At 38.3% G+C, this 16,693-nt stretch overlaps 1 protein-coding gene across 4 annotated transcripts in view; it reads left to right on the top strand.

The window, feature by feature from the left end:
* GABPA (GA binding protein transcription factor subunit alpha) overlaps positions 1-11,765 on the top strand; it is a 37,832-nt gene extending 26,067 nt beyond the window's left edge. For all 4 annotated transcript variants that reach the window (XM_049857939.1, XM_049857936.1, XM_049857937.1 and 1 more), the window contains exons 7-10: positions 2,872-2,925; positions 3,934-4,074; positions 4,317-4,509; positions 8,278-11,765. In XM_049857939.1, coding sequence (XP_049713896.1) covers positions 2,872-2,925; positions 3,934-4,074; positions 4,317-4,509; positions 8,278-8,506 — 617 coding nt within the window. In that variant the 3' untranslated portion in view covers positions 8,507-11,765. The remainder of the gene's footprint in view (positions 1-2,871; positions 2,926-3,933; positions 4,075-4,316; positions 4,510-8,277) is intronic.
* The last annotated feature ends 4,928 nt before the right edge of the window (positions 11,766-16,693 follow it).

Here is a 16,693-nt window from a genome sequence, read left to right as displayed (position 1 = left end):
GCTCCTCAAAGTACCTAGCTTGGAAATTTTATGCTTAGTTCAAAAATTCCCAGTTGGCGGGCTGTGTCTGGCAGAATAATTCTCAAGCCTCTCTTCTCAGAATAGGGTGCTTTGAGCACCCTGGTTTCTCTGGTAGAGTGAAGGCTACCACATATTTCTGAAAGGACCTGATTCTAATACAGAACTGTTGCTAACCCAGCATCTCTTTCCGATTTCTTCTCAGTGACCTCTCCCAGAGAAGCAACACTGGGCAGGTCTAGCTCCTCCCTTAAATATTTGTTAGTTTACCCACTAGAGCTTCCACCTTCCTGCAGTCCGTTTATACCCAGCTTCACCCAGGCCCTGTTCCAGTCCTACCGGCTCCACTGTGTGCTCCTTGGTGTGAATATTGGCCTTCTGCCACCAACGAATGGAAACCTTGGTGGCATAGTGGTTAAGTGCTATGGCTGCTAACCAAAGGGTTGACGCTTCAGATCTGCCACGCGCTCCTTGGAAACTCTATGGGGCAGTTCTATTCTGTCCTTTAGGGTCGCTATGAGTCAGAATCGACTCGACGGCACAGGGTTTGGTTTTTTGTTTTTTTGTTTTTTTTTTGCCACCAAAGACAAAGCTCTTAGTTTACTTAGAATTTCTTTAAGGCAAAAAAAAAAAAAAAAAAAAAATTGTCCCAACCTTTAGTGTCTCTTGTTTCTTTATAGAATGACTCCATGCCCCTTGGGGCTTTACTTCTTAGGACTCTGCTTCCTTCCTGCAAAGCCAGGATTTGGGGTCTACCCAGTGAATGGTACTCAGAGTTCCTCTGTGTCTTGCACTTGGCTTTCAGAAACCTTTCTTGCCCTGTGTTCTGTATTCTTCTCTGGTCTCTCCCAGGGAACAGACCAAACTTCCCAGGCTGAGAACTGGGGCTTAGAGGCTGATGTTACAGCTTGCTCATGGCTGTGCTGTGTGATACCAGCTCTCTTCTGAGGCTAGGGCACCCCCGTCCATTTACAGTCACAGAGGAAATAATTTCAGTAGCACTCTGCGTCTTCAAGGTACTTCTATAAAATTATGGGGCAAATCTGCCACAGACAAAAGGCAGGGATTTTTCTTCAAGAAAGACAACAGTTCTGTGGGCGACTGCTCAGGACCAGGTGTCTGGATAAAACAGTAACATCTTGCAGTTACTGAGAAGTTACTGTTGTTTTAGTCATCTAGTGCTGCTGTAACAGAAATACCACAAGTGGATAGCTTTAACAAAGAGAAGTTTATTTTCTCACAGTGAGTTTTAGTAAGCTAGAAGTCCAAATTCAGGGCGCTGGCTCCAGGGGAAGGCTGTCGGCTCTGGAGGAAGGTCCTTGTGATTGTGATGCATCAGTCTTGCCCTGGTCTGGGAGCATCTCAGTGCAGGAACCTCAGGTCCAAAGGACATGCTCTGCTTCCAGTGCTTCTTTCTTGTTGGTATGATGTCCCCTGACCTCTGCTTGCTTCTCTTTCCTTTTATCTCTTGTAAGATAAAAGGTGGTGCAGACCACACCCCAGGGAAACTCCCTTTACATTGGATCAGGGATGTGACCTTAGTAAGGGTGTTACAATCCCACCCTAAGCCTCTTTAACATAAAATTGAAATCACAAAATGGAGGACAACCACACAATGCTTGGAATCCTGACACAGCCAAATCGACAAACACATTCCTGGGGGGACATATTTCAATCTATGACAGCTGTGTTCAGCCACCGTGCTTCTCAAAAATGTTTTCTTTTCATCTTTACAACCTCATGAGGTGGCAGGTTGGGGTATCTCATTTAAAGATGAGGAAATGTTCACTGAGGTTAATTGATTTACCATAGGTACACAACTAGTAAGCGAGAGCTAAGATTTGAACCCGGATCTATCTGGGTCTAGTCCCATACAATCATTAAGTCCCCAAACTCAGAACCCACCAATGTAAGCCACCATTTAATAGGAAGGATTTAGACCTCTTTTCATTCCCCAGTCCTTTCCGGCTCTGTGCGTCTGGAAGTGGACCCCCTAATTGAAGCCTTCTTGGGGGCCCAGGCCCCAGGACTCAGCACAGAATGTTTGCTGGTGGGTAGAATTCCAGTTTCAAGAAAGAATTGTGCAGCCTTTGAAGATAACCAAATAGGCTGAAGCGATAGAGACTGGGAAATGCAACTCTTATTTGAGAGTTAAGAATAGCATTTGAGTAAGGACAGATGAGTTATGAGTGGTTCTGTAAAGACTGTATAAAGGCTGTTTAAATGTACTCTTACGTTGAGAACTATATATGTACACCTGCTAAATTATTTCATTCAGTTGTGACATTTAGGACAGTCTCCATTTTATTGGAAATGGAGCTGTCTTTAAGTGAGAGCATTGTACATGTTAAAGTGGTTTATTCAGAAGCGGATGTCAGCACAGCTTAGTAAGCGCTGAAGATCTCTTAGGTCGTCCCAAGGACCAGGGAGCCCTTATGGTGGAAAATCTGTATCTAAATAATTTCAGAGTGGTGCATATGCATATTGTCATCTTTGATCTGATCTTAGAGATCTCCATATTTTTACCTGGTTTTATATAGACAGATAGAGATTTTTGCATTGAGAAAACCAAGTTTCCTTGAATAGATTTGTGGAACACTAAAAGAAACCAGAACATTCCCTCTGTTACTTCTCTTAAATGTATCTTTTCCATATAAATAATGTGACTCTCAAGTACTGTTTAGGTTATTATGCCAGTAAGTTTCATTTGCTTAATGATTTCCTTGCTTGTTTTTTGGTTTTAATTGTGTATTTCCACTTAAAAGAATGAAGTATGTTTATTGAATTTTACTGGATGGGTTTGCATTTCTGGTTTTAAATGAAAACAAAAAAATGTTTTCTTATATTATTCAGATGTATTGGCAAGCCAAGAACAACAGATGAATGAGATAGTTACAATTGATCAGCGTGAGTATTCATGCCTGTAACACAGGACTCTTACTGATAAGAAATTATTTTTTAATTTGGTACTGCGAAGTAATCAAAAGGAAAACTATTTTTAAAAAATTTTAATGAGGTACTTTAGGTATACAAAGAAAGTGTAACCAACACCTATCTACACCCATGTGGACCATAAAATAGAAAAATTTACATATCGAGTTTACCTGTTGTAGGTCCCTTTTCTTCTTTATTTTTGTGTCCTGTGTAACCATAAACACTTTATAGCATTGTTGTGCATATAGTGAATGTTTTGGCTAAAACGGTAACATACTGTGCATATCCTTTTATAATTGGTTCGTTGTTTAACATTGAAGAGTTCTACCCACGTTGATGTTGCAGTTCTGCTTCGTTCATTTTCACTGCTGTGTACTATTCAGTGAATGAATGTACCTCCTCTACTGATAGATACTGAGGTTACTTCTCAGTCTTCACTGTTTGGGCAAACGCTGCTGTAGGTGTATTTGTAAGGACGTGAGCAAGATTCTCTGGCTGTGGTGTTCCAGGATCTCAGTCTTGTCAGCCTGACTAGAGATGGCCAAAGTGTATCTCCAGGTGATGGTGGGAGTTTGTACTTAACCATTCGTGGAATGTGAGTTCCCATTTATCTATGTTTTCTCCAGCACATGACCATCCATTTCTCATTTACAAATGTTTTACAGACAACTGTTCTTAGAACTCTGTGTCTAATGTATAAGAAAAATAAAAAAAATAGGCACCACTAAATTACCATTTCAAAATAGGAAGACCAGCTTTTATTCACTAAGTTAAGATTCATAAACCGTAATGAAAACATCATACTCTGTCTTCTGAACTTTTCTGTGATTTTGTTAGAAAATGTTGTGCATTAAGGCTTTCTTGTAATGAGGCCTTTTCTAGGAGTATTGGCAAAACTGATTACGCTGAACGTCTTTCGGTCATTTTTTTCAGTGCTTATATTAGAGGGGAAAACATCTTTTTCCTCTGTCTTCCCTGCAGCTGTGCAGATTATCCCAGCCTCAGTGCAGTCTGCTACACCAACTACCATTAAAGTTATCAATGGTGGCACAAAGGCAGCCAAAGTGCAGAGAGCTCCACGGATTTCAGGAGAAGATAGAAGCTCCCCCGGGAACAGGACAGGTATTTTCCCATTGTCATCTGCTATTTATAAAATTTCTCAAATTAGCTGCATTTGTTACATTTCACTGTATGTAAACGTAACTGTGGACTACTCCTCTGGCAGTACTTACACATTTGAAAAAAAAAACATTTGTATTACAACAGGGCCGAGATTTGAACCAGAGAACCTAAATATATGTTGCCTTTTGCACTGTGTTAATCCACAGCACCGTGTCTAATGTTTGTCCCTTTTGTCATTTTAGGAAACAATGGCCAGATCCAGCTATGGCAGTTTTTGCTAGAGCTTCTTACTGACAAGGATGCTCGGGACTGCATTTCCTGGGTTGGCGATGAAGGCGAGTTTAAGCTGAATCAGCCCGAACTGGTGGCACAAAAATGGGGACAGCGTAAAAATAAACCTACTATGAACTATGAGAAACTCAGCCGTGCATTAAGGTAAGCAGTGTAGTCTTTTTTTTTTTTTTTTTAAGACCAGCCTTTTTAAAAATTGGCTTCCTGTTCTAGGTGTAGGCGTTCTTATGTAAGCAGCTGAGGTTAAAATTTGACTTGTACCTGAGATGTTTTCTTTGTGACTGTTGCTTTCTCCTTACATATTAAAAAAGCCTAAAATTTTCATACTTGTTATGTTAAAAATGGCTTTTTAAAGATCATTGATAATAATGTTGAGGTCCATGCATTGCATTGTAAGATTATTCGAAGATTATTTGTGATTATCTGATTTAAAAGCATTATGCCCTTCTGCTAAAGACCAGCATTCAATCTTTGAGGTTTCTGTCTTTTGCCTGCCAGATAGAAATGCTGTCATTTGCATGGGTGACTTGAGTAGATGTAAATTTTAGCAAATGTGCAGATTCTGCCTTCCGTTTTTATAATTGCATGCAAAATATTAACCTATTTCCCTGTTTTTTCCTCCCCCTAAATCTGCCTAATCTGAATATCTACCCTTTATATCAGTGGATTCAGATTATTCATCATTTCCCCTTAGGAGCATGTCATTTTTAGCCATTCCCTGCAGTTTACCTCTGTGTTTCTAAATAAGATGCTTATATTGCTACTTCATGTTTCAGTTTGGGCTTTGTCTATGGGTTTCACACTATGAGAGATTAGGATTTAGCTCTTTTTCATCACTACACACACATACTCACATTCACAGAAACACACACACACGCACCCTTTTTCTTCCCCCCATCTTCCCAGTATCACTGTATAATTTCATAGAGATTTGTTCACTGTGACAGGATTATAGCCATGTAAGTACTATGCACCATGATTATCTTTCTTTTTCTGAATCTTTTTTTTTTTTCCTTAGAATTCATGACTGAGATGCTTAGTTCTCAGTGTGCTTATCACTTAATCAGTCTCAAGCACTTTGCCAGTTTTCTCAGGATTCTTTCCATATAAGCAAAATTAAAAGTGTCTTTTCACAATTGATATGATTGTATACATACAAATTTTTCCCAAAATTACAGGTAAATTATTAGTATTAATAATTAAGATGTCTGTTCTCCCCAGATTGATCTAGGTTTCTATGCTAGGTCCATCAAAGTTGCAGTAGCCTGACAAGATAATTTTAAAATTTACATGGGAATGGGAAGTATCCCGCTAGCTAGGATACCTGAAGAAGATTAGCTAAGTGGGAAGACATGCTCTGCCGGGTCTTACTCTAAAGCTACAGCAGTGAGACTGTGTGGTGTTTGTTCAAGTACAGGTGAAGGTCCAAAAGGCAAAACAGAGAGCCCACATAGAACCAAGAATGTGTGAGCACTTGATTCTAAGACACAGCAGCAGGGAGAAGACCTACCTTTCAGTCAGTGGTGCTGTGACAATTGACTGTCCACGTGGAGAAGAGGTGAAACTTCACTTCTGTGCCGCGTGTAGCTCTAAATGTAAATGTAGACTAGGAGATGCCTAGGGATGGCTTCACAACTTTGGGGGTGGGGAAGGACGTTATTAGACCAAAAACGCTAGCCATAAAGAAAAAGATCAATAAATTGGACCTTATCGAAATTACAAATGTCTGGTCATCAGGTACAGCATTAAGAGTGAGAGGCGAGTCACATACGTCTGACATGGGATTTGCACCTAGAATATCTAAGAACTCATAAATCAATAAGAAAAATAGAAAATGGTCAAGGGACTTGAATGGACAAGAGTTTATCCAAATGACCAATAAATATATGCAGAAGTCCACAACCTCATTAGTAATCATGAAATGCAATTTAAAACCACTATAAAATGCTCTTAGCAGCATTATTTATAACAACGAAAAACCAGAAACCACCCAAATATTTATCAGCAATAGAGCAGATGAATAAATTACAGTGTATTCATGTAAGAGAATCTTGTATAGCTATGAAAATGGATTACTGCTACAAGCAAATGATAGGATGAATCTCACAGACATAACATTCGGTGAAAGAATCCAGACCCAAAAGAGTACACACTGTATGAATGCATTTATATATTGAAGTTCAGAAAAATAGGAAACTAAGATTGCAGCATTTAGAATGCATGTTTGGGTGATAAAAATCAAGGAAATAATCATAAAACAGATTTCTGGATACGTTTTAGGGGAAGGGAGAGGTGGTGGCAGGGGCAGGGCGGCATAGAAGGAGTTCCTAGGGTGCTGGTTCTTGACCTGAGAGAGCGTGAACACCGGTAGAAGTGCACTTTGTCACGAGTCACTGAGCTGCTCCCTCTGTGTCCTTTTTGTTTGTCTGTTATATCCCACAACTGCACAGCCTCCACCACACTGAGTCCAGCAGAACTAGGCAGTGCCCAGCTACCATCACCGACTGCTCTGACAAGGATCACAACAGAGGGTCCCAGACGGAGCGGGAGAAAAATGTAGAACAAAATTCTAACTCACACACACAAGAAAGACCAGACTTACTGGTCTGAGATTGGAGAAACCCCGGGAGTATGGCCCCCAGACACCCTTTTAACTCAGTACGGAGGTTCACCCTTCAGCCCATAAAACATTTGTTGGAGTTGGCAGTGCATGGTGGTAATGATTGTGCCAGAATCCACTGTATGATGATGCGGCCACGTGATTGTCTAGCCACATCTATCTAAATTATGTATACTAACCGAAATAAACCTTTTTTTTCAACATAAATATAAATCCACCTCTGTCTGTAATCATCTCCATAGACAGCAGCAGTGAGCTAGACTTCTAGTGATTTCCCCACACATGCCTACAGAAGTGTAGAAACTGCCCTTATAATGTCTGGTTTCCTGTTTTTCTGTATTTTTGACTTCTAGCCCCTTAACTTAAAATTTTGTGGCCCCCTGTTGGGTTTGGAGAATTTACTGAAAGGGAAGCCTTTACATATTAAGACAATAAAGGCAAAGGCATGGCTACATAGTATAGACTTTTGTATGAGACAGAAAAAAAGTGGACATACCAAAAATTGGTAGAATATATATATTAAAATTTTCTTCCTATTATGGATTCCTAATTATTAACATACCTTATATTTGATAGAGGGCTAAATTTGTACAGTCATTGTGTGCTGAGCACTTGACAGAGTTACTCTATTTTACCCTCATTTCTGTGAAGGTGAGCACTATTTCTAACTTCATTTTTTAGATGAGGAATAAAAGCATAGAGAAAATGCGGCTTACCTGTGGTCACAGAGCTGTGAAGTAGCGATGCCAGGGCGTGAATGTCGGCAGTCTGACTCCAAAGCCCTTGTTCTTAGGGACCGTACCACTGCTCTAAAGATGTTTTACTTTGTCTTGTTTTGTTTAATAATTTTGGTTATTTTAACATATTTTATATAATTTGAAAATAAGCTTTGAAAGTTTAGTCTGTGTTTTAGAGTACCAAAAACCAAACCAAACCCAGTGCTGTCGAGTCGATTCCGACTCATAGCGACCCTATAGGACAGAGTAGAACTGCCCCACAGAGTTTCCAAGCAGCACCTGGTGGATTCGAACTGCCGACCCTTTGGTTAGCAGCTGTAGCACTTAACCGCTACGCCACCAGGGTTTCCGTGTTTTAGAGTACCATGTTGAGGTTCTGACGTTTTCAGATAGTTAACATTAAGTATTTCTATATAATGTCAATGTTAATTGCTGTTATGGTGGGTGCAGTACTTCACTAGGCTTCTGCTCATGGAATAGTCTGTGAAATATTTTAAGAAGTCTGAGTTCTTTATTTTTTTAATATAATCCTGATGGGTTTTTCATTTTTTAAAGGTATTATTATGATGGGGACATGATTTGTAAAGTTCAAGGCAAGAGGTTTGTGTACAAGTTTGTTTGTGACTTGAAGACTCTTATTGGATACAGTGCGGCAGAGTTGAACCGTTTGGTCACAGAATGTGAACAGAAGAAACTTGCCAAGATGCAGCTTCATGGAATCGCCCAGCCAGTCACAGCAGTAGCCCTGGCCACTGCTTCTCTGCAAACAGAAAAGGATAATTGAGTCCCAGGACCTTCTGGGAGGCTGAGGACTTTCTGAAATATTTAGAGCAAGTATTGCTCTTACCTCTACTACCGAATTTGAAGCTTTTATTTCTAGACTGTAAAATCTGATGCATGATTTTTTTTATAAATATTTCATATTCTTGTGAATTTGGATCTTTTTACTTTGAGCATATATTTTAGACTATGTGTATGTTAAGGGGTCACCACAGTGTTTTCAGTGTGAAGGCAACGTGTGCATTGTGGGGTAGCTGGTTAACAGTCAGGAAAGCTACACTGGTCAGTATTAATGCCTAGCCCTACCAAAAATAGTCAGTAGCGTGTGAAGATGAAAAGTCAGTGAAGGATCTCCAGGAAATAGCCTGCTTAACTATTTTTGCAAACAGTTAAAAAATGCTGCTTTAGATGTTGCTTTACATAGAGCCAGAAAATGGCATTTTCACAGCTAAAGCGTGTGTGACTGTCATCTAATCAAGCAGAGCTGAAATAGTCATAGCAAACAAAAGTATAATGATATTAATAAATCACTCAACTAAGAGTATCAAGTTATTAATTTATATATTTGCAAGCAAAGACAATAAGTCGACTGGCAGAAGAGCTGTGCTGAAGTTGGCTTAACTCAAGCCAACTTTAAGGATTTACTGTATAGGTTATACATAACATGAGGCCATGAAGTTAAATTATTTTGAGGAGGCATTTAATTCTAATAAACCAGCTATTACAAAAGTTCTTAAACGATCTCTGTTTTTCCTGTCAGAGATTTAAAAGATTGAAAAAGTATACCTCAGCCAAAAAATAAAAATTTGGTTTGGTTTGGTATGGCTTTCTTTTTTTTTTTTTTTTTTTCCTTTTATTACCCCTTAGGGCCGGTTTGTTAATGCAAGACAGCTCATGTATTCATTCTGTGTCTTCAAAATGAAAATTTTAAATCAGTCAACAGTACTTTACCTTTCAAAACATCAGTGAATTACTTGCAAACAGTTTTAAAGGGAAAATTTGACTTCCAGTATAGGCATTCTTCTGTCGTAAAACTAAACTTTCCATTTATTTAATTTTCTTCCTTTTGAATATTACATATATGTGTATACAGATATCTATATACATTTATAATTGACCATATATATTTATGAAGGTGTAAAATATTCAAAAGGAAAAAAATTAACGCCTTAAAAATTCTTTAAAGATTAATTAATTCATATACATATATATATATATATATATATAAAACTCTTTGCTTACCATAAGCTAACACTAAGCAGAAACGGCTAGAAATGTCTTCTGTCTTCCTTTCTTTTCTTCTTTCTGCCTTTTTGTCACTTGTTTTCAGGCATGCATGAATCGTGATATGAGAGACTGGCAAATAGCTTTTCATTCCTCTCACAGGAGAAGATTGATTCTTTATTCACCTTCTCCCTCGTCATTCCCCTTAAATCCATCCTGATGCGGCTTTATAAAAGCTCAGTTAATGCTTTTGAGTAGTGAGGAGGAAAGGGCCAAGGTAGTAGGGGCAAGGTGCACCATTAGTGATCACTGCTACCAGTACTAATGAGCAGTGTGGAAGGATCCATATGAGGCAGGGACCCTGGGCACAAGGAGAGAAGAAGGGATCTATGATCTCCTTTGCTGGTAATCTTAGGGCATAATTGTAAGTACTCTGCTAGAGGACTACAACATATAATGTCAGTTTTATTTATATTACTCTATAAAGGCCTCTATGACTGTAGTAAACCCATATGACTGTAGTAGCTGTTACTTAAAAATAATAAAATTTGTAACTTCCGTTTTTGTTTTTTTATAAATGCAAAATAGACTGACATCTTAAATTTTTGTTACAGTTTGGGTACTTTTATTGCAAGAATATTTAAGTAGGGTAACAATAGGAAATAATAGAAGCTATATAGTTTCAGATAACAACTAGGTAACTAAAAAGGAGATTTTACACCATCCGCTTGTGGCTTGGGGAGATGACAAGCTGCTTATGGTTTAAAAAAATAATATACTATTCCGATATACTGTCAAAAGGTTAAGTATCTTGACCTTTATTTGGATTTTGCAGTGCTTATCGGGAGATGACCTGGTAAAGTTTTAGCCAAGATGATATTTTTTTTTATATCTCAATTGAATGTATTTTTTTTAAGGCAAGGAATACCTACATTTCTTTTTAGACCCCTAACATCAGACCATCGTTTCTTTTCTCCTTTAAGCATTCCCCAGAGACATTTTTTCTTTTTTCAGCATTTCCCCCCATTGGTGGATTTTGTTTTGTTCCTCAGTGTAATTTGAACGGAGACAGTTCTCATACATGATAAATGCTGTTGCTTTTTTCTTCTTCACCTTCTCTTCCCATCATTTTATGCACTATGACATGGGTAAAGTAATGCGATGGATTTCCCCAGTTGATTCAAGAAACCTTGCATTACTTTGTAGTTCCAGCTTACCTATAAGCTATTTTCTTTGTCCTTGTTCAGGTTATAAGTAACAGAAGGCTGGATAGTCTTCATTTATTGTCAAAGAAATATAATTCATGCTGTTCTTTCTCGTAACAGAATTTACACCATATTCAAAGGAAGAAATAAATTCTCAGTCACCTTTTTACTTTGTGTGTACAAGAATAATGACATGTTCACTTTTGTTTTAAGACTCGTTTTCCATATGAGGTTTTCATTGAGCCAACTTTCGTAAGTATCTCTCTAGCCTAAGGTCTGAAAATCTGTGTTGGCATCGTAAAATCAAACAAAAGCAGAGTTGCTGTGTGTGGTTGATCTTCATATCAATCGACTGGCCACCTTCATTTTTGTATCAAGCTATGCCAGTTAATTAGGAAAAACTATTTAGTTGTTTTCCACCTCTAATGGTGAAACTCAGATATGGTATTTCTTTTATTGTGTCTCCAGGTATTTTTGGTGAGGCCTGTTGTTCTCCATATTCGTTATTTTATGTTACTGCCTTTTAAAAAGAACTAGCGTATATTTGAAATAGCACAAAAGGTTATAAAATTCATAATTGCAAAACAAACCTGTGACTAACTTCATGTCTTCAGATCTAGAGGGTGTAAAAATATTGATATTTCACTTGCTGCCAGGACAAAATCTTCTCAATCTTTTGTAAAAGGGAGGACTTTTGCATACATTTTTACTCTTTAAATAAAGATACTTAATGCTGTCATAACAACAATTATGTATTTCTTTGTGGTTAAAAATTTTTTTGTGTAATTTTACATAAAACAATTATTTTCTATTTTTACTCAGATAAAAAGATATTTGTGCATAAAATGTCAAAATAGTAAAATGAGAAAAATAAAACTATTATACATTATGTTTTTGTGATATATGAAGTTTTTTTTTCCCCCCCTGCACAGTTTTCTCCAATTCCTGGGATATTTGGTTGAGTGAAAATCTCACAGTCCACATATATTTTACACATATGCTTCTTGTATAGTTCTTTACTTTTAAAACTATCAATTTTGGGAAGAATAGATTCCACTGAAAATTAAGTGGTAAAATTTAGTCTTTTTAAGAAAATTAATGAAACCCCATCCAAAAAGCTAGATTGTGTTTTAGAATAGTAATAGGTAAGGTGGTAAGACAGAGTACTTGTCAAAAGGCAAGCTAGTTATTGTGAAACTGTAAGTTTGTCATAAAGCCTTCTTAAATTTTTCAAAAAAATTTACCTGTCCATTTTGGCTATCAACAAGATGCTTTAGCCACAACGCAGAGTATATGGGAATCAGAGGGGACAGGAGAAAAGGTGACTTGTGCCACTAATGACAGTCAAGCAATAATCACGCTTTGACACGGTTAAATAAGAAATGATGAATTGCCTGAAATCAATTGTTTTAAAAATGCACCTTCTAATTTAATCTAGTTTGAAATGATAATCAGCAAACCACCTCTGTGGCCCTGGAGTCAATGCAGACGCATAGCGATCCTATGGGACAGAGTAGAACTGCCCCCTGTAGGGTTTCCAAAGCTGCAATCTTTATGGAAGCAGATTACCACATCTTTCTCACTGGGAGCAGTTGGTGGGTTCAAACCTCTGACCTTTCTGTTAGCAGCTGAGTGCTTAAAACACTGTGCCACCAGGGCCCCTGTACCAACTCATAGCCACCCCAAAACGTATACATATAAAATGAGAAAATTTTCACGGCCCTCGAATAGACAAAGATTTCTTAGATAAAATAAAAAGCAAAACCATAAAAGAAAAAAAAACAGTACATTGGACTTCATCAAAATCTTAAAACCTCTGCTCTTTAAAGGACACTTAAGGAAAAGTCAAGTAAAAAGAGGCTGGAAGGAATATTTGAAATACAAATATCTGACAAAGGACTTTTTTGAGAAAATATCCAACTCGATAAAATAATCCAATAAAATGGTTGTTATGGATTGAATTGTGTCCATGCAAAATATCAACTTGGCTAAGCCATGATTTCCAGTGTCGTGTGATTGTTCATTTTTCATCTGATGTGATTTTCCTATATGTTGTAAATCCTGTCTTCATGATGTTAATGAAATGGGATTAGCGGCAGTTAGGTTAATGAGGCAAGACTCAATCTACAAGATTAGATTGTGTTTTAAACCAATCTTTTTTGAGATATTAAAGAAGCAAGCAGAGATACATGAGGGACCTCATACCACCAAGAAAACAGCACCAGGTGCAGAGCGTGTCATTTGGATCCAGGGTCTCTGCACCTAAGAAGCTCCTAGGCCAGGGGAAGATTGATGACAAGCACCTCCCTCCAGAACCAACAGAAAGCCTCTCCCTGGAGCTGACTCCCTGAATTTGGACTTCTAGCCTACTAAGCCGTGAGCGAATAAACTTTAGTTTGTTGAAGCCATCCACTTGTGGTATTTCTGTTATAGCAGCACTAGAGGACTGAGACAGTGGTCAAAAGATTTGAACAGACACTTTACAAAAGGAGATATATAAATAGCCAATAATCATGTGAAAAGATGTTCAACGTTATGAGTCATTAGAGAAACACATCACAACTCGATACTACCAAAAATCCATTGTTATTGGTTGCTCCAACTCTTGATGATCTATGTATAACAGAACGAAAGTTTGCCTGAAACTCATTAGAATTGCCGAAAGCTGTAAGACTCACAACACCAAGTGTTGGTGATGATGAGAAGCCAAGGAAACTCACATTTTTCTGGTGGAAATGTAAAATGGCACAACTTGTTTAGAAAACTTCAGCACTTGCTGATAAAGTTAAATGTATGCTTCTCTTAAAAAAAATTACAACCCAGCAATTCTAATCCTAGGTATTAACGTAAGAGAAATAAAACATACTTACTTGCACACCAATATTAATAGCAGCCCTGGTGGCACAGTGGTTAAGAGCTTGGCTACTAACCAAAAGTTAAGCAGCCCCTCCTTAGAAACCCTATGGCCAGTTGTATAGGGTCGCTATGAGTCAAAATCATGGGTTTGGTTTGGTTTTTTAGTCAAAATGGCCCCAAACTGTAAACAACCCAAAGGTCCATAATCAGGTGACTGGATAAACAAATTGTGAAATAGCCATACATGGAAATAACACTCAGCAATAAAAAGGAGTAAACAACTGACAACATGGGTGAACAAAAGGAACCGGACAAAAAGAAGAGAACAGAGTGGGTAATGCCATTTATATGAAACTGAGATGTTGCTGTGTACTGTCAAGTTGATTCTGACTCAAACATCATATAGGACAGAGTAGAACTGCCCCACAGGGTTTCCAAGGCTGTAATTTTTCAGGGAGTACATTGCCAGGTCTCTTCTACTGAACAGCAGGTTGGATCGAACCACTGACCTCTCGGTTAAAAGTTGAGTGCTTAGCCATTACTACCCAGAGCTCCTTTATGAAACTAGAAAAGACATTGAATCTGTAAGGACAGAAAGTGGGTTACTGGTCTCTTGGGACTGGGGATGGAGGATTATTTTCTGGAATGGGCACAAGGAGTTCATTTCGAGTGATTAACATGTCCTGTGTTATGCTTTGTTGATGATTACATGAATGGATAGTTTTGTCAAAACTCATCTAAATGTACACTTACAATGGGTGCATGGGATTATATAAATGATATCTCAATAAGGTTAATAAAATATTAATTACTAGAAAAATGAAAGAAGATATACAAATGCATTTCTAAAGCTTAATTCTTTGCCACAATATATTTGATTTTCATATGCCTTTGAAAATCACCCTGAGAAGTAACTTTGCAGAAACTATTTTGTGCTCAAGTATTTTCCCTTAAATTGACTGGTTGCTGCAATTGTTTAATCCCAAAACTCATTATGAAAACATATTGACTGATACCAACAATTTGGGTCTGAAAAAATGAAGAGGATCAGAGCATTTTTTAAGTCGAGACTTTTGGTGCAGAGTTCTAGAAATGGCAAGATGACCCTCCAGCAAACATATTATTCAGGGATTCAAAATTTATACTAACTTTTCTTGTTCTGTAAGTTGAAAAAAGCAGCTGCCAGGCAGAATTCTCATGACCAGCTCTTGTTAATTGCTCAGCACTGAAGCAAATCAATGAAATATTTGCAAGAAGTAAGCTTCAGAAGAATTTAGCAAACAGGAAGCCAGGAAGCTTTCAGGGGTGAAATCATTCACCTGGGTGGATTTAGGGCTGAAACGTTCTATGATAATGCATTTGGTAAACTTTCCTGCCTCTGGAAAAAAATCTTCCTATATTTACTCAGGGTTCTAAACTTTTTTCTCACCTATTTCTTGTGTAAAAAATTAGTTGTCCTTACCCCGTTGAGAAATAAATAATGCCACTTATCTTTGTAAAGATAAAACCTGTTGCTGTTGAGTCAATTCAACTCATAGTGACCCTATAGAACACAGTAGAATTGCCCCATAAGGCTTCCAAGGAGCAACTGGTAGATTCAAACAGCCAACATTTTAGTTAGCAGCAGAATTCTTAACCACTGCACCAACAGTAAGGCTCTTTTCTATGTGTTCCCTCCGTCTCTGAAGATGTCAGTATTTCCTGTGGCTATTTGGTTTTCTAATCCACAGCCTTCGGTACGGATTGTGCCTCAGCATAAAGAAAACAAAAAATCCTCACAACTGGACCAATGAGCAACAACACGATAAACGGAGAAAAGATTGAAGTTGTCAAGGATTTCATTTGACTTGGATCCACAATCAACAGCCATGGAAGCGGCGGTCAAGAAGTCAAAAGACGCATTGCATTGGGCAAATCTGCTGCAAAGGACCTCTTCCAAGTGTTGAAGAGCAAAGATGTCACCCTGAAGACTAAGGTGCGCCTGACCCAAGCCATGGTATTTTCAAGCACATCATATGCATGTGAAAGCTGGACAATGAATAAGGAAGACCGAAGAAGAACTGACGCCTTTGAATTGCGGTGTTGGCGAAGAATATTGAATATACCATGGACTGCCAAAAGAATGAACAAATCTGTCTTGGAAGAAGTACAACCAGAATCCTCCTTAGAAACAAGGATGGCAAGAGTGCATCTTACATACTTTGGACATGTTGTCAGGAGGGATCAGTTCCTGGAGAAGGACATCATGCTTGGCAGAGTACAGGGTCAGCAGAAAAGAGGAAGACCCTCAACGAGGTGGATTGACACAGTGGCTGCAACAATGAGCTCAAGCATATCAACAATTGTAAGGATGATGCAGGACAGGGCAGTGTTTCGTTCTCTTGTGCATAGGGTCACTTTCAGTCGGAACTGACTCGATGTCACCTAACAATGACAACAACATTTGGTTTTCTAGTCATTGGTAATACCTTTGAAACAGAAGGATTCTGAGTGGTGTCTCACAAAGGAGAAAAAGTTGAATCAGCCTGCAGGACCTGCTGAGAGTAAATTAAATACATTGTGGGAGCTGGATATACCCTTTTGAAAAGTCAACAGTATCTCAATTTACTAATTGGTTTTTAGGTGCTGTGAAGTTAGCTCCATTTCATGGTGACTTGATGTATTACAGGACGAAAAGCTGCCTGGTCCTGGGCCATCATGATCATTGGTATGTTTGAGTCCATTGTTGTGGGCATTTGTGTCAATCGATCTCATTTAGGGTTTCCCTCATTTTCGTTGGCCCTCTACTTTACCCAACATGATGTCCTTTTCTAGCACTTGACCTTTTCTGATGATGTGTCCAAAGTAAGCTAGCCAAAGTCTGCCATCCTCTCTTCTGGTTGTATTTCTACAAAGACTGATTTGTT

This window comes from Elephas maximus, chromosome 18, assembly GCF_024166365.1.
Source record: "Elephas maximus indicus isolate mEleMax1 chromosome 18, mEleMax1 primary haplotype, whole genome shotgun sequence".
NCBI classification, from domain to species: Eukaryota; Metazoa; Chordata; class Mammalia; order Proboscidea; family Elephantidae; genus Elephas; species Elephas maximus.
This window is presented reverse-complemented; position numbering and strand designations above follow the sequence as displayed.